Here is an 18,780-nt window from a genome sequence, read left to right on the forward strand (position 1 = left end):
GTTAACAAAGTAAATGAAAATACAGCCATATATAGATGCTGTTAATATGTGGGTTTTTAAAAAAATAAAACTTTTTATTTTTAAATACATGCATAGATAGTTTTCAACTTTTACCCTTGCAAACCTTGTGTTTCAATTTTTTTTTCCCTTCCTTTCCCTTACCCCCTTCCCTAGATAGCAAGTAATCCAATATATGTTAAACATGTGCAATTCTTCTATAACATGTGGTTTTATAAGTCACTAGATAATCTGCAAAGGCCCTCATGAATGCTTTAGTGACCTCCTTTCTATGTGAGTTCAACACTACTGATCTGTAGGAGCAGTGTGTTGGGAGTAAGTATGAGAGAAAGTACAGTTATTAATAGAAAAGAAACACCAGTAAGGATCAGGAGATAAAACATGTATGTGAAGCAAAGCTCTGAATTGAAGGAATAGGAATTCTAGTGGCCACAGTAATCACAAGTATATTTGAAAGGTTGTAGCTGGGGAGAGGGGTTAGAAGTGGCCTGCCATGTCCTGTGGTGAAACTTAGAGCAGTAAAGGAAGGTTGCCAGACATAGATTTTGGCTTGATAAAAATGCCTCCTAAAAATTAGAGGTGAGGTGGGCTGTCTTGGGAAGTGGTGGGTTTCCCCCTCCCTAGAGATTTACAAGCAAAGGTTGGAGGACCACTTGGTGAGTACATTTAATGAGATTCTTGTCTGGGCTACATGCCTCTGAGGTTCTTTGCAACTCTGACTTTGTGGAATTCTGCTCACAGTTCCATTGTGACACATTTTTCTTTTTTCTTTTTTTCATTTTTTTATTAAAGCTTTTTATTTTCAAAACATATGCATAGATAATTTTTCAACATTCACCCTTGCAAGACCTTGTGTTCCAAATTTTTCTTCTCCTTCCCTCCACCTTCTTCCCCTAGATGACAAGTAATCTAATATATATTAAATATGTGTAATTCTTCTATACATATTTCCACAATAATCTTACTGCACAAGAAAAATCAGATTAAAAAGAAAAAAAATGAGAAAGAAAACAAAATGCAACCAAACAACAACAAAAAGTGAAAATGCTATGTTGTGATCCACCCTCAGTTCCCAGAGTCCTCTCTGGATTCACAAGATCATTGGAACTGATGGCACAAATTCTTTAGCTTGGCATAGGGTTTTGATAATTATTAATCATTTTGTTAGTTGATTAGAACTCTTGCTGTATTTTGCTGAAAAGAACCCCATTGCCCCCTGATGTGTTTAACTTGTAAGAAGAAGAAATTGAGACCCAACAAGGACACTGTCTTATCCAAGGTCACTCAAGTGGTAAGGAGTGGAGCCAGCCTGGACTTTTTTCAGTAGGACTCTGTGCTGTTTATAGAATGTAAATAAAACATTTGGGCCTGGGCCACTTCAGACTGAGAGTCCTGGAGTGCAAGGTGGGAGAAGATGAAGGGACTTTGGTGGCGGTGGGGAAGAGCGAGCTTCAGGAACTGGAGCTAGCTTCATTGCTGGCCTTAAGTTGGACACCATGTGTCATCTTCTTTCCTTTGGGGGGAGGTGAAGCCACCCCCCCTTTCAGGGACCTCTTGTTCCCATGTTTTCTTGGGTTTTGGGGTTTAGGACTCTGAGCACTCTGAGTGCCGATGAGGCAAACAGAAACAACACTGTAAGAATTGGCTTGTTTGGGACAAGCTGGAAAGTGCCTGAATACAAAACATCCTCCACCTCAGCGGGCTTTTGAAAATGTTTGCTACCTTTTGGAGATAAAGCAGATTTATGAGGGGAGCAGGGTGTTGTTTTGTACCTTCCAGCCCCCTCCCTGTGTTGGGAAGTGAGTGATCCACAGATCCAGGCCTTTCTTGCCTTCCCCTCCCCCACAATCAGAAGTAGTTTCATCCTAAGAAAGTGGGCATATTTTCCAAGTTCAGCACCAACGTTTTTCTTTGGTTCAAAAAGGATTTAATTCTGAGGAAGGCCTTGTTGCAAAAGCAAACCAGATGTGCACAGGAACTTGCTTCAGAATTAGGTTTGCCCCTTCCACTTAAAAAGTTGAATTTAAAAAGTGCTAAATATGGTTGCAGTTTGACAGAGTTCCAGAATAAATGTTATTGGCACTTCTCCGGCCAGAGTCTGCTGCACGAAACCCTTGTGTGTTTGGCCGCTCTCTGCTGAGTCAGGCCCAGAGAGAAGCCTTCTGAGCCCCTGCCTGCCTTCTGATGCCCACTCTGCCGGGGAAGAAGAGCCATTTTGCCTGTTTGGGACAGTGTAATTGTGTTCAACGAGTCTCAAGCCAAAGCCTATTTTCCTTAAGAGCCAGACTCCACAGGCCTGGGTCAGAAGGTGTAATTGCTTGGTTCACCATTATTGTGTGAGCTTTACTCGGATAGCTTTCACTCAAATTTTTAACCAGTCACTTGTTTCTGTTTTTATTAAATGAACAAGTTATTTGTTCAGCCCCACACCAGAAAATCAGTTGTTTTTCAGGAATGTTGTTCTTTTGGGCCCTCACCTCCACCCCCAAGCTAAACAAATTCATTCTGTGTTTTTAAGCCCTGAAATCAGTGGATTTGCCATAGCTGAAAATTCTTCTCATGAGTCTGCTGACTAGAGACAAGCAAGAGAGATGCTTTTGTACCATTTGAAGAGTTGAAAGCTTTAATTTTTTTTCCCCTAAAGTGGGAGGCAAAATGCAAGGAATGGCATAGATAGGCAGGAAGAAAGACACTTCTTATTTATACATTTGAAATATGTCTCTATATATTCAATAATAGACTTTATTAGTCAACTCATACCATTGGCACAAAACTCCAGAATTTTAATAAAACTGTTAAATTATGCAGCCTTACTACCAGGAAAACTTGTCTGTGGAGAATAAAGATGTCAGCAGGGCTGTTTGGGCCTTTTCAGGGTGACAATGGGTGGATGGAACTAGAAAGAACATTGGGTCTTGAGGTCAGAAATCTTGAGTCTGAGTCTGAGCCCCAACACTTAACAAGTTGTATGAATGTGGGCAAATTCTTTCATCTTTTGAGGCTTTAGTTTTCTCATCTGTAAAATGGGGGCAAATAATAGTAATTATTGACAGAATGAGGCTAATTGTTCTCCTAATTTTGAACCATTTTTCTATGCCTGGTATAAATTCAGCCTGATAATCATTGATGTTAGATAAATTGCTGTAGTCTGTTTGGAATTTTATTTAAAACTTCTGATTCACTATTGATTAATAATATGTTTCTGGATTTCTCTGCTTTATCTTCTTTTGCATTTGTTACTAGGACACTACTTGCCTTATAAAAGGAGTATTATAGAGTGCTTTCTTTCTCAATATTGAGAATAATTCATGTTATTAATTTTTCTTTAAAAATTTGATGAAATTCTTCTATAAATAATAAGACCAGAACACACACACACACACACACACACACACACCCTTGTTAATTCTTTTATAGTTAGTCCCATTTCCTTTTCTGATTTGATTAAATTCTCTAGTATTCTCTTTAGTTTGTATATTTATGTATTTGAAGCATTTTTTAACCATGTGAGATAATAATCTCATATGAGGCTCACAATAATCCTTTGAAGTAAATGCTGAAGGTTTTAATGCCCTCAATTTATAGATGAAGAAACAAGAATCTGAAAGAGTTATGAGGAATTGCCCCAAATGTTCAGCTAAGTGAGAATTTTCAGAAGTAGGACTTGAACCCGGGTCTTCTTGGGTGCCATGTATGGCCCTGTTTCTGTTGTATGTTGCTACCTGCACTCATCTACAAATTTCTTTTAATAAAGGAGGAAAACAAAATGCAGAGAAATTGGCAGAGTGGTGTAGTTTGAGAAATGGAATTTGACTGGAGGTCAGAGGAGCTAAATTCTTGCTGTGCCCTCAGCATGCTGTGATCTTGGACAGTATCTTCTCTGGGACACTTTTTTACCTGTAAAAAGGGAATCTAAACTAATCTAAACTAAGTAACTTAGGCAACAAGCATTCATTCAGTTGGTTTTGTGTGTTGGCAATAGGAAGCTGGGGAAATAAAATCAAAGTCACTCTCCTAGAAGAACTTCAATCTTCTGAGGGGAAGGAGCTGGATGTTCAACAGAGACATTATATAACTTAATGAGGGCTACCTTGGAGGTCCATGTTTGCATTCAGTGTGACAAAAATCAGGGAGATCCATCCTCTTGAGTTCAAATCTAGCCTCAGACACTTATTAACTGGATGACTCTGGGTAAGTCACAGCCCTGTTGACTCAGTTTCCTCAACTGCAAAATGAATTGGAGAAGAAAATGGCAAACAATCCAGTATCTCTGCCAAGAAACCCCAAGTGGGGTCACAAAAAGTTAGACATGATTAAAAAAGGAATGAACAAATATCTTGGATACCAAAAACTTACCAGAGAAATTTTTTTTCCCATGCAAATGCTTCCCTTTTTATCTTAATTACATTAATTTCACTTGTGCAAAAACTGTTCAGTTTCATGTAATTAGCATTTTTTATCTTTTGTAATTGCCTCTACCCTTTCTTCAGTTAAGGAGACATCTCCCAATAGGAGTGAAGAAAGGTATATGATCTATTTCTCTTTTGATTTTTTTTAAGAGTATGATCTAATTTGGGAAACTAACATAAATATAAACATCCTAAGTATAAAGTACCAAACATATTCAAAGTAGGTGGGGAAGAAGGACTTACTCATTAATAAGCCAAATCAGATTGCTAAATCTTTATTAAATGCAAAAGCAGTGGGCCTGGAGTTTTCTTAAGTTCAAATCTGGCCTCGATCATTTACTGTATGACCCTGGGCAAGTCACTTAACCCTGATGGTCTTGGATTTCTCATCTGGAGAAAGAAAGGGCAAACCATTCCAGTGTCTTTGTCAAGAAAGCCCCAAATAGGGGTCACAGAGTTGGACACAACTGAAAGAACCCATCAACAACAAATACTGTGTACCAGGCTCTGTACTCAATGCTCATGATGTAGCTTAAAGAACAGAAGAAAGATAGTTCTTGTCCTCAAGGAGCTTACATTCTAATGGCAAAGGACAATCCCCCAGACAGTAGCTGAACGTAAGAAGAGGAGTAAAGCAGAGGGCCATGAGGGTGAAGTCCAAAGAGTTGGGAGCAGAGCTGGAGAGGAAGGAAGGAAAGGAGGTGGCTCCTTTATCTTAGTGAAAGGAAGGCAGAGCTAAGAATGGATACATTCCTGGCAGAGGGGCTGCCAGTCAGCGCATGAGGAACCAAGTCGAGAGATTGAGTATCATGGGTGAGGAGCAGAGGGAAAGACCCTTTGGGTGAGAGGATTGGGAGCAAAGTCCAGGGATGCTGGCAAGACAGCAGGATCCAGCTGTGTAGGGCTTTGGAAATCCCCAAGAGGAGTTTGTATTTGATGATAGGAATGCCAGGTGGAGTGGGGGTATATCGTTTCCTCTTGGGGGGGACCTAGCTGACAGCATTCTGGGCCTGGGTCAACAATACCTGATTTCAGATTTAGCCCAACAGGCTTACTAGCTATGTGATCCTGGGCAAGTCAGTTCACCTCTGTCTGCTTCATCTTCCACAGCTGTAAAATGGGAATAATAATATCATCTACAGCCCAGGATTATTGTGAAGCTCAAATCGTTAACATTTGTAAGGTGCTCAGCAGTTCCTGGCACACAGTAAGTGCTTAATAAATACGTATTTCCCTCTTCTACAGTAGTCAGATGAGATCATGTAGCATCTCTGCATTATGGATAGGAGCGATTACAAAAGATAAAATAGGTAACTTTGACATGAAATGAAAAGTTTGTAAATATAAAATTCTGCACAGAAGCCTTTGTTATTATTGTCTAGCTTCCTGTGCTGAATTACCAGCCATGGTGATGATCTGGGGTCAGGGATTCTGGATTTGAATCCTGCATTTGAGTCTGCTTTGGTCACTTTTCTGCACCTGTCACACAAGAACAGTTGTTCTTGTTCTGTCTAATATGCAGGGTATTAGAAGGAAAGGATTATCTACATCTTGAAGCTTTACAGGTAATGCAATGGCTAATTATTTGGGTCATTGCTGTGTATCTTACAGACTGGGATCTGGGTTTTGTTTTTACATTTTCTTTTTAATAAGTGCTGACTTCAGAAGGTTGACAAGCAGGAAATTTTTGGTCTTAATTTGGCACTAGCAATTCTATCCAAACTTTTAATCTTATTAGAAAATTGCTTCTTTTTCTTTCCTTCACAGTTGCCAAACATGCCAGCCTCCTTGTTCTGATTTAGAACATTTTTCTTTTAATGCCTTTATTTTTATCAAGGGTTAGGGGCTTCTGAAAAGTTGTGGAAAACTCTTTTTAGATATAAAATATTATTGTTTTTCTTCCAGCATAGATCCAAAATAATATAGCATTGAGTATTTGAGCTAGAAGAGTCCCTATCAGTTAGGCTTTTATCTTAAATCCTTTCTGTGTATCAGACACTGTGCTAGATACTGAGGAGACAGTGACATAAGTGAAACAGTCCCTGCCCCCAAAGGCCTCCCATTAAAATCCTTTGTAATCTGGTCCCTGCTACACTTCCAGTCTTTCTACTTTGTTGGATATGTTGGAGACTTTTGGGGAATCAAAGTTCAGGTATGGGTGAGAAGGGCTCTGTGGTTTCTGGATTCCTCCCAGTTCTGAGATTCTGTAGATTGGATTGCATCTATGGACTTCATAACATACAGTGTTAGAGCTGGAAGGATCTTAAAGAAACTTTTAACTGTCTTGATTACCTCCTCCTTCTGTATAGTCTCTCCTTTCTGGGCTTTCATGACATTGCTCTTTGCTGTTTGTCCTCTCGTTTCGGACTTCCTTTGAAGTTTCCTTTGATAGATTGTCATCGTCAATCCCCCACCTTTTTTATGTGGCTATACTTCCAGGTTCTCTCTAGGGCCTTCTTTTCTACTCTAAAGACATCTGTAATATTAATTTCCTTCAGCTCAGTGATGATATCTATGTAGAAAATGATCAAATCTACATATGGAGACAATCTCTTGGAGCTCTAGTCATATATTTCTAACTACCTTCTATATATTCCACCTTGATATCACACAATTATCTTAAACTTTACTTGTCCAAAATAGAACTTATTACCAATCCCCCTGTTTCTCTTCTTTATTTTCATTGAAGGTTATCATCATTCTTTTATCCAGGTTCACAGTTTTTGCAGTATCCTCAACTCTTGCCTCTTTTCCATATATAGTCGGTTACCAAATCTTGTGAATTCTACTAGGATTCTGTCTCATCAACATCGCTTACATCTGGTACTGTCATAACCCCCATTCTAGTATAGTATGTTAGGTGATTAATTTAGCCCTTATTTTATTTCAAGCACAATCAGTTTAATGTGATTCCATAGGGGCAGAATTATTTCTGTTACACTTGTCTGTTTATATATGTATTTAGTTAATTGCTACAGGTCAGTTGGTGACCTGTAATTTAAAGATCTTATATTTGGTCCCAGAACTTTGACTTAAGAGTTTATAAAGGCACTTGCTTAAATATGAGGGTAGAAGAATTCCATCCTTTTTTCTTCATGCATAAGTGACCAAACTAGGATGGCTAAGATATCCTAATGGTTTGGAAAGTCCCCTAACTTCTTTTTGTCTTTCTATTGCCCAAAGTAGGAAAACTTGCCTGGTGGTTGCCCCTTGCTTGTCTTATGACCATTAGGCCTGGTCTTTTTTTGGCCTGTGTAGATGCTTTCTACTGGGATGTGAGCAGGGGGGAGACGGAGTAAGAGAAGGGGAGAGAAAAGGTATAGGTCCATCAACCAATGAAACCCTGTATTTTACATCAGCTGTGTTATCTTGCCAGACACTATAAAACCAAGGCCCCGTAGAAAGGGGACATCTCAGATCATGAAGAAGTTATGAAGTCCTGTTTGTTAAAGAGGGCCAGGTCTCTTTAATAAATGATTATTGACTTTGAACTTGGCCTCAGTTGCTTTTATTACAGATTGGTTATTTTTAGGTCCTCACTTCTTCCTGGATTAATTCTGTTGCCACTTCATAAGTCTCCCTGCCTTTAGAATATTATCTTTTCATTTGACCAAGTCTTCTTTACTGGTTTATCATCCATTTCCTACACCCAGAATGTGTTTTTCAAGCTGTATCACAAATTCTGTTCTCTCTGCACTTTTTCACTTGATCTATGTGTTCCCAAATCAATGTGTCCAGCCCCAGTCTCTCCTGTGAGTTTCAGTCCCACAGCACCCCATGCCCATTGGACATAGGACTGAATGTCCTGGAAACATTTCCCTTCATACTCAGCATGTCCACAACAGAATTCACTATCTCGACTTCTCAGTATTACTATCAAAGGCACCACCATTCTTCTCTTCCTCTGTTTGTAACCTGTGACATTATTCTCAGCTCCTTACTTTGCCTCATTCTGCACATACATCTTGTCCTTGCCTTGTCCTTATGTCACGTTCTTACACAGCTGCCACTGAAATCCAGGCTCCTTCTCCTGATCCTACCTCACTTCCCACTCCACCAAAAGTTATTTAGATATTTTATATTGATTTCATATAGATTTTTCTGTGGGCTCTTTGTCCCTCTCCCTCCCCTTTACTCTCCTCCCTCCCCCCGCCCCTCCCCAACTCTCAAGCTCTTTGATTGTTGTATCTGTTTCTTGCCCAGGGACTGTCACATAGATAGTGCTTGATACATTCATGCTGAATGAATCAGTGTTCAAGAAAGAGAGTATTCCAGGGCCAGATGGACTTATAAGTGGATTCTACTAAATATTTAAAGAACAATTAGTTCCAAAAATATATAAACTATTTGGAAAAATACGCGGAGACTTGCCAAATTCCTTTTATGACACAAATATGGTGGGCTGATACCTAAACTAGGAAGAGTCAAAACAGAAGAAAATTATAGGCCAATTTCCCTAATGAATGCAAGAATTTTAAGTAAAATATTATCAAAGAGCTTACAGCAATTTATCATCAGAATAATATGTTATTACCAAGTTGGATTTATATCAGGAATGCTGGGCTGGTTCAATAATAGGAAAACTTATCAGCATAAGTGACCAATAACAACCAACTGATCAATAATAAAACTAACGGAAATCATATAATTATCAGAATAGATGAAGGAAAAACTTTTGAGAAAATACAGCACCCATTTTCATTAAAAACATCAGAGAGTAAGAATAAATGAAATTTTTCTTAATGATAAGTAGCATCTATTAAAAATCATCAGCAAAGCATGATATGTAATGGGCATAAGCTGGAAACCTCAGTAAGATTAGAGGTGAAACAAAGGTTCCAATTATCACCACTATTCATTACTGTGCTAGAATTGTTCACTTTAGCAATAAGATAAGAAAAAGAATTTGAAGGAAATAGGCAACGGGCAAATAAAACTATCACTTTTTGCAGATGATATGGATATACTTAAAAAATCCTACAGAATCAACAAAAAACTACTTGAAGCACTAACTTTGACAAAGTTGCAGGATATAAAATGAACTTACATATGTCACCAGCATTTCTATATAGCACCAACAAAGCCTAGTAGCAAGATTTGGAGAAATCCCCTTTAAAATAGCTATAGAAAATATAAAATATTTGGGAGTATGCTTGCCAAGATAAACTCATATGACTATATGAACACAATTATAAAATACAAAGAGTCAGATTTAAACAATTGGAAAAATGTCAATTACTCATGGGTGGGCCAAGCTAATGTATTTAAAATGACAGTTCTGTCTAAACTAATTTACTTATTTAGTGTCCTACCAATCAAACTACCAAAAAACTATCTGACAGAGCTAGAAAAAATAATAACAATTCATCTGGAAGAACAAAAGTCAAAAGTATCAAATGAATTAATGAAAAAAAATTCAAAGATAGGTGGTCTACCTAGCCACACCAAACCTAAAACTATATTACAAAGTAGCCATTATCAAAACCATTTGGTATTGACTAAGAAATAGAAGTTGGATCAGTGGGAATAGGTTAGGTACACAAGACAGGTCAGTGACTATAGTCATCTATTATTTGATAATTTATTGATCAAAACTATAATTTGATATTGATTCCAGCTTCTAGGATAAGAACTCGCTATGTGATAAAAACTGCTGGGAAAACTGGAAAATAGCATAGCCAGAAACTAGGCATGGACCAAAATTTCACAACCTATATCAAGATATGGTGAAAAATGGACTCATAATTTAGACATTAAGCATGATACTATAAGCAAATTAAGAGATCAGAAAATAGTTTACCTCTTAAATCTTTGAGAAAGGGAGGAATTCATGACCAAATAAGAAATAGAGAACATTATGAAATGCAAAATGGATAATTTTGATTGCATTCAATTAAAAAGTTTTTGTACAAACAAAACCGATGCAACCAAGACTAAAAGGAAAGCTGAAAGCTGGGAAACAATTTTTACACCTAGTGTTTCTGATAAAGGTCTCATTCTAAAAATAAAGAAATGAGTCAAATATATAAGAATACAAGTCCTTCTTCACTTGACAAATGGTCTAAAGATATGAGCAGACAGTTTTCAGAAGAAGAAATTAAAGCCATCAATAGTCATATGAAAAAATGATCTAAATCACAATTGATTAGAAAAGTACAAATTAAAACAACTCTGAAGTACCATCTCATACCTCTCAAATTGTCTAAAATGACAGGAGAAGGTAATGATAAATGTTGGAGGGGATGTGGGAAAACTGGGACACTAATGCATTGCTGGTGGAATTGTTAAATCAAACCATTTTGGAGAGCAATCCAAAGGGCTATAAAATGATGCATACCCTTTGATCTAGCAGTGTGTCTACTGGGTCTGTATCCCAAAGAAATTATAAAGGAGGAAAAGGGATCCACACGTACAAAAATGTTTGTAGCAGCTCTTTTTATGGTAGCAAAAAACTAGAAAATGAGTATATACCCATCAATTGGAGAACGGCTGAACAAGTTGTGATACATGAAAGTAATGGTATATTATTGTTCTATAAAAAATAATGAATAAAATGATTATAGAAAGGCCTGGAAAGATTTACATAAAACAATGTTGACTGAAACAAGCAGAATCAGGAATACATCGTACACAGTAACAAAATTATGTGATGATGACTCTTCTCAACCATTCAGTGATACAAGACAATCCCAATAAACTTTGGGCAGAAAATACCATCAGCATGCAGAAAGAGAACTATGGAAATTGAATGTAAATCCACACATCCTATGTTCACTTTTTTTGTTGTTTTTTTTTTTTTTTTTTTTTTTTTTTTTTTTTTTTTTTTTTTGTGGTTTTTCCCTTTTGTTCTGATTTTTCTCTCCCAACATGATTTATAAAGAAATGTATATTTAAAAACTTAATATAAATGTATAACTAGAAAAAATAAAACAATACAAATTGCTCTAAATCACTAGATTAGAGAAATGCAAATTAAAACAACTCTTAAGATACTACTTCACATCTATCAGATTAGCTAAGCTGATAGAAAAAGAAAATGTTGGAGAGGATGTGGGAAAACTGAGACACAAATGCACTGTTGGTAGAGTTGTGAACTGATCCAACAACTCAGGAGAACAATTGGGAACTGTGCCCAAAGGGCTATAAAACTGCATATCCTTTGATCCAGCGATATCACTACTGGGTCTGTATCCCAACGAGATAACAAAACAGGGAAAAGGACCCAATTATATAAAAAATATTTGTATCAGATCCTTTTGTGGTGGCAAGGAAATGGAAATTGAGTGGATGTCCATCAGTTGAGAAATGGCTGAACAGATTGTGTATGTGAATGTAATGGAATATTATTGTTCTATAAAAAATAGGTAATATAGGAAATTGTTTTATAGGTGAGCAGGCCGATTTAAAAAAAAAAAAAACCTGGAAAGACTTATATGAATTGATGCTGTGTGAAGTGAGCAGAACCAGGAAAACATTATATATCATAAAAGCAACATTGTGTGATGATTTGCTCTTACTATTTTCACTTTGGTTGTTGTTTTTTTCTTGTGTTTTTTCCCCTTTTGTTCTGATTTTTCTTTTAAACATGACTAATATAGAAATATGTTTAACTTGGTTGTGCATGTATAACCTACGCCAGATAGCTTGGCAAGAGGGAAGGGAGGAAGACAGAATTATTTGCAACTCAAAATCTTACAAAAATGAATATTGAAAACTATCTTTGCAATTTGTTGTAACTGGAATAATAAAATATTATTAAGTGAAAAAAAAAAAGAAATGAGTGTATTTATGTCAAATGCTTTGAGTCAGAAGAGTGCCTGGATCATTGATGTTAAATTCTGTGGATTGATCAGCAGTGACCTTTCTTTTATGTTTTCCTTCCAGTGAGTATGGAGGGGAGACTGGACAGGGACCAGCATATGGACCAGTCAGTCATTCTGCAGCCTCGGCTTCGGCACCTTCTTCTTCAGCATTTCGACCTGTTGTGCCAACCAGACAGATTGTGGAGAGACAGCCACGAATGCTGGACTTCAGGGTGGAGTACAGAGACCGCAATGTAGATGTAGTCCTGGAAGATAGCTGCACCGTTGGTAAGGCCTTTTTTACAGTCAGGATTTAATGAGTTGACAGGAGGGGCTGGAGGAGAGCCATTTTTAAATCATTTGCCATTTTGGTTGTTTTTATTTTCCTCAGGGAATGAGCTACTTTGATTTTTCCTTACTGGACACTATTGGAGTTCCAGATAATCTTAATGCCAGGATTGATACAGTGGTGCTGAACAGTTTTCTATGGCTTTTTTTTTTTTTTTTCTTCTCATTTTCTTTCAATATGTAGTAAAAGATTCAGACCACTCACGTGAGTCATCCTTTATATAAGTGCAGATTAAAGCCTTTTTATGGGACCACTGCTGTTCTTAGGACAAGAAAATAGTTAGAATAGATAAGATTTCCCCCCCACAAGATACCCCTTGATGTCTTATGTTCTATTTCTTAAAATTAAGTTATTTTCTTTAGTAGAATTTGTCATACTAATCTTGCTAATCATTGTCACTTGCCAAGTTGTTCAGAAATTGAGCATATATTTTGACAACTCATCTCTTAAACCGTGTCTGCTCATATATATTTATGTCAGTACTGATATATCTTTATATTAGGCTTTTATTAGAAATATTCCAATTGGCTATTTAAGTATTCATTGATTTGTTCAGTCAATGTTTAACACATTGTATAATTGAATTTTTTTTACTTTATCATCTTTTATTGTCACTCTTTTGCTTGCTATGGCTAGATATTTTCCCTAATGCCATAGTTCTGAAATGTATGTCTTTTGATTGGCCTTTAAATTTTTCATGATGTGATTTTTAATGTTTTGATCTCACCTCCATTTGGACTCTTGGGTGGTATTTGGTGGAAAAGGTCAATTTAAGGCTATCAAAGTTATTTCTTAAATGCCCTGGTGCCTTGATTTAGTTATTGTGAAGCTGTTATCCTGAAACTTTTTGAGAAGAAATGATTTTCCTTTTTTTCAATGAAACTGATTAACTCTCAGCTTATTTTAGGGCAGAACAGAAGTACTGGAATTCAAAAAGCTTTCCTTCATGATATTCCTGTAGCCACAAGAAAAATTTTTTTAGGTTAGTTTGTTCTGTTCTGACTTGGGGGGGGGGGGGTGTCTTGTCTTGAAAGCTCTTGACCTTCTTCCCAGAACTCACACTGCCATAAATGCTTAATGCTGGGTCACAAATTCATAGGGCTCAGAGGTTCAATATTGTCACACTGAACACTGTCTTTAATATCCCTTGCCCATGCTTTGCCAAACCTTGACCTTGCATTACCATCTCCCTTATGAGTTTTTCAGTCTGGCACAGGGTGCTAAACAATTGCCAGAATTATTGATGTATTCAAAGATAGCTGCTTTGCCTTTCATAAAAACAAGTGTACATCAATGTAAGCAAAAGAAGACTAGTGAATAACCTTTGAAAATAAATTCACTTCATTATTATTTAATATGCACAAATGAGATCAAATTTAAATTTTTTTGTATTGAATTTGTATGCAGACATGATCTATGTGACCCAAAGGAATTGTATATCATTGCACTACTTAATGCTTTAGTAAGAATGACTAAATTTGAAGTTAAATAATATTAGCATGGAAGTTTAAAAAGTAGCATAATGCTTATTTCTCAGTGTCATTTATTTTGCTAATGGGATGTAACTATACATAAATGAATAGATAATATAACTAGCTGGTTTCAGCTCAAACTGCAACTTTAAAAATGAAATAATGAGAATAATTGTTTAAAATTTTTAATAATTCAAAATTAATTGTTGACTAAATGTGTCTTTTAAAAGTGAAATGATATCCTTTGTAATAGATATATTACAGTTTTTTTAATAATAACTTTTTATTGACAGAGACATATTACAGTGTTAAGGAAATAGTGAAATCTAGTACAAGCAAAATCAAGTACAAAGGCAATTTAAGTAGCAGAAATACATAAATAAATACAAAGTAAAAAACTATATCCAGAAATATAATCTACTATGTTATTAACATTTTCAGGTATTATTTAAATGGAGAAGAAAAACTGCTATATTTGCTTGTGCAAATGCATTTTGGCTGTATTTTATGCTAATACATTAATACTTAGCGTGAAATCTAATGAATTGTAGTATTTTGAAAGTGTATTTACAGAATACTTCTACAAGATGAAATTATTTTAAAAGAATCTAATTTTCTCAAATTATCAAGAACAAGTTTTTCTATAAATTCTGTGCATCTGTAGCCATACACATTTGCTTTCTGAATAGATCAGTGTAAAAAGCCTCATTTGAAAAATATTTGGTACTATATACCTAGTTAATGACATATTTTAAATGGTGTATGTGTGTGTGTGTAATTATATATATATATATATATATATATAGTATAATTGACAGATTTTTAAATGTGCAAACAGAATATTGGGGGAAAAGTGTGTTGGTCTTAGCAGTGATGGAGCTTATTTGATACCATTGGGAAACACAGGTCTGCAAGTCCTAGTTTAAATATAGTCCCTTGTGCATTATCAACATACTGTCTGCTTCATTGATAGTCACGTGTCAAAAAATGTGAGAAAATCACTACATATAAATTTTTTAAACATATTTATAATAGTAATTGACTTTGTGGCAAATTCCATTAAAAGGGAGACTTTGGAAAAATTGTATTTTGATAGGAGTCAAAACCAAGGTTAATTCTATATTAGTGCAAAACACTTTTTTTGTGTGTTAAAAGTACTTGAAAAGTTAGTTGAGCTAAAAAGTTATCTTTTTTTTTAAGGGATGATAATAATAGACAAGGAAAATGCATTTTAGAACTAAAATTTCCTTCTGAAACTTATGTTTTGGATCTATATCTTTGAAAAAAATGAAGACACTATAAATTATTTCAAAGTCCTCTTATTCACATTCTGATTTAAAACGGTACAAAACCAATTTAGAAAATACTTGATATTTTTTTTTTTTTTAAATTTAATAGCCTTTTATTTACAGGATATATACATGGGTAACTTTACAGCATTAACAATTGCCAAACCTCTTGTTCCAATTTTTCACCTCTTACCCCCACCCCCTCCCCCAGATGGCAGGATGACCAGTAGATGTTAAATATATTAAAATATAAATTAGATACACAATAAGTATACATGACCAAAACGTTATTTTGCTGTACAAAAAGAATCAGACTCTGAAATATTGTACAATTAGCTTGTGAAGGAAATCAAAAATGCAGGTGTGCATAAATATAGGGATTGGGAATTCAATGGAATGGTTTTTAGTCATCTCCCAGAGTTCTTTTTCTGGGCATAGCTAGTTCAGTTCATTACTGCTCCATTAGAAATGATTTGGTTGATCTCGTTGCTGAGGATGGCCTGGTCCATCAGAACTGGTCATCATATAGTATTGTTGTTGAAGTATATAATGATCTCCTGGTCCTGCTCATTTCACTCAGCATCAGTTCATGTAAGTCTCTCCAGGCCTTTTTGAAATTATCCTGTTGGTCATTTCTTACAGAACAGTAATATTCCATAATATTCATATACCACAATTTATTCAACCATTCTCCAACTGATGGACATCCATTCAGTTTCCAGTTTTTAGCCACTACAAAAAGGGCTGCCACAAACATTTGTGCACATACAGGTCCCTTTCCCTTCTTTATAATCTCTGTGGGATATAAGCCCAGTAGTAACACTGCTGGATCAAAGGGTATGCACAGTTTGATAACTTTTTGAGCATAGTTCCAAACTACTCTCCAAAATGGTTGGATTCGTTCACAACTCCACCAACAATGCATCAATGTCCCAGTTTTCCGCATCCCCTCCAACAATCATCATTATTTTTCCTGTCATCTTAGCCAATCTGACAGGTGTATAGTGGTATCTTAGAGTTGTCTTAATTTGCATTTCTCTGATTAATAATGACTTGGAGCATCTTTTCATATGACTAGAAATAGTTTCAATTTCTTCATCTGAGAATTGTCTGTTCATATCCTTTGACCATTTTTCAATTGGAGAATGGCTTGATTTTTTATAAATTAGAGTTAATTCTCTATATATTTTGGAAATGAGGCCTTTATCAGAACCTTTGACTGTAAAAATATTTTCTATAAAAAAAAATACCTGCATAGAAAAGATTTAAGTAAAAATCAAACCTGCTTGTTAATCACTTGACCAGTTTACAGAAGATATTGAAAACAGAACAATAGAAATACTAAACATATCTTTTACTGATCATTATATAGTACAAATTCCAACTTTTCCCCTCTTTCCCCTCACCTCCGCCCTAGATGGCAGGTAGTCCAATACATGTTAAATATGTTAAAATATGTTAAATCCAATATGTGTGTGTGTGTATGTGTGTATGTTTACATATTTATACAATTATTTTGCTGAACAAGAAAAATCGACTCTGGGAAGGAAAAAAACCTGAGAAGGAAAACAAAATGCAAGCAAACATCAACTGAAAGTATGAAAATGTAAAGCTTTTTATTTTAAAAATATATGCATGGATAATTTTTCAACACTGACCCTTGCAAAACCTTGTGTTCCAAATTTTCTCCTTCTTTCCCCCACCCCTCCACTAGATGGCAAGTTAATCCAATATATGTTAAAAAAAAAAAGTTAAATATATGTTAAATTCAGTATATATATATATATATATATATATACATACACATACATACACACATATATGTAAATATCTTTAGAGCATTTTTTTTACATGATTATAGAGTTTTGATTTCTTCAGTGAAGAACTACCTGTTCATATCTTTTGACCATTTTATCAATTGGGAAATGACTTACATACATATATATTTGAAAAATGACTTTTTTATCAGAGAAACTTGCTATAAAATGTTTTCATAGTTACGACTTACTGTATATTTCCCTCTTTTCTATTTTTCCACATTTATCCTAATATAGTGCTTGGTGTAAGAGTTCAATAATTTTTCACATACTGAAGGCAGTCCCTTCACCATTCTGTTTGTTTTCTTTATGTTTATCACCTTTTGAGAGACCCATTGAAACAGATGGCAAAATTCTTGGGGGTCTAGGTCTGACCCATGTATTTGTAGAGTGTATTTTTCTTACTTTGGAAGTGTCTATGGATTTTTATTTTAACTTTATTTGAGAAATCCAAAAAAGAATTTTATTAATCTTTATGAAAAGACCACATATGTTAAGTATCCCACCTTCTTTCCTCTCATTCTCTTAAATCCTTAAACTCTGGCTTCTGATCTATTTCCACCAAAATTGCTTTCACCAAAGTTATCATTGATTTTTTAAGTTGCCAGATTCAATGGCCTTTTCTCAATTTGTATTCTCTTTGACCTTTCTTGCAGCTTTTGTTGTGGTTCTCACCCTCTTCTCCATGATACTTTTTTTTTTTTTTCTTTCTTTTTTTCCCCCCTGAGACAATTGAAATTAAGTGACTTGCCCAGGGTCACACAGCCAGGAAGTGTTAAGTGTCAGAAGTCAGATTTGAACTCAGGTCCTACTGACTTCAAGGTTGTTGCTCTAACCATTGCGCCTCCTAGCTGCCCCGATATTGTTTTCTTTAGGTTTCTGGAATACCCCTCTCTCTTGTGGTTCTCCTATCTCTCTGACTCCCGTTTCCTTTGCTGGATCTGCTCCAGACTGTGCCTTCTAATCCATGTTCCTCAGGGTCCTGTCCTAGGCTCTTTTCTCTTCTCCTCTGCTTTGGTCTCATCAGCTTTTTTTTTTTTTTTTTTAAATTTCATCAGCTTTCATGGATTTGATTGCCATCTCCCGATTCCCAAATTTACCTTTTTTCCTCTAATTTCTCTGCTTACCTCCAAATTAAGCTCCAGCTATCTTTCACAGATACAAAACTAAACATTTAGTAGATATTTTATACTAAACATGTTCAAAACAGAATTCATTATATTTCCCTTTAACTCCTCCCCCGATCTTCCAGAGGGTACGACCATACTCTTAGTCATCCAAGTTCTCACCTGAGGAGTCATCCTGGAGTCCTCCCTCTCCCTCAGTCTACCTCCAAGCTGTTGCCAAGCTCTATGGAATTTACTTTTGCAGCATCTCTTCTTCCACTGCCCCAGTTATTGTGCGGGCCCTCATCAACTCCCACCTCCTACCTGGATTATTGCAGTAGCTGCTGTGAATCTGCCTGTCTCCAGTCTCTCCCCACAATCCACCTTCTACCTAGCTACTGAAAGATCCAGAACAACGATCAAGTACTGAAAGATTATGTACAAAATTTTTTCTTTTGTCTTCAAAGTCCTTCATAATCTAGCTCCCTCCTCCCTCTCCAGTCTTCTTACACCTTGCT

The 18,780-nt window shown here is 35.9% G+C and overlaps 1 protein-coding gene across 3 annotated transcripts in view; it reads left to right on the forward strand.

The window, feature by feature from the left end:
- Positions 1-18,780, forward strand: part of FAF1 (Fas associated factor 1) — a 385,064-nt gene that overhangs the window by 92,037 nt on the left and 274,247 nt on the right. For 2 of the 3 annotated variants that reach the window (XM_031969148.1, XM_031969147.1), the window contains exon 4: positions 12,312-12,517. In XM_031969148.1, coding sequence (XP_031825008.1) covers positions 12,312-12,517 — 206 coding nt within the window. Of the gene's footprint in view, positions 1-5,548; positions 5,635-12,311; positions 12,518-18,780 lie in introns of those variants that run through there. The other variant, XM_031969149.1, reaches the window with a different exon arrangement.

This window comes from Sarcophilus harrisii, chromosome 4 (assembly GCF_902635505.1).
Source record: "Sarcophilus harrisii chromosome 4, mSarHar1.11, whole genome shotgun sequence".
Classification (NCBI taxonomy): Eukaryota; Metazoa; Chordata; class Mammalia; order Dasyuromorphia; family Dasyuridae; genus Sarcophilus; species Sarcophilus harrisii.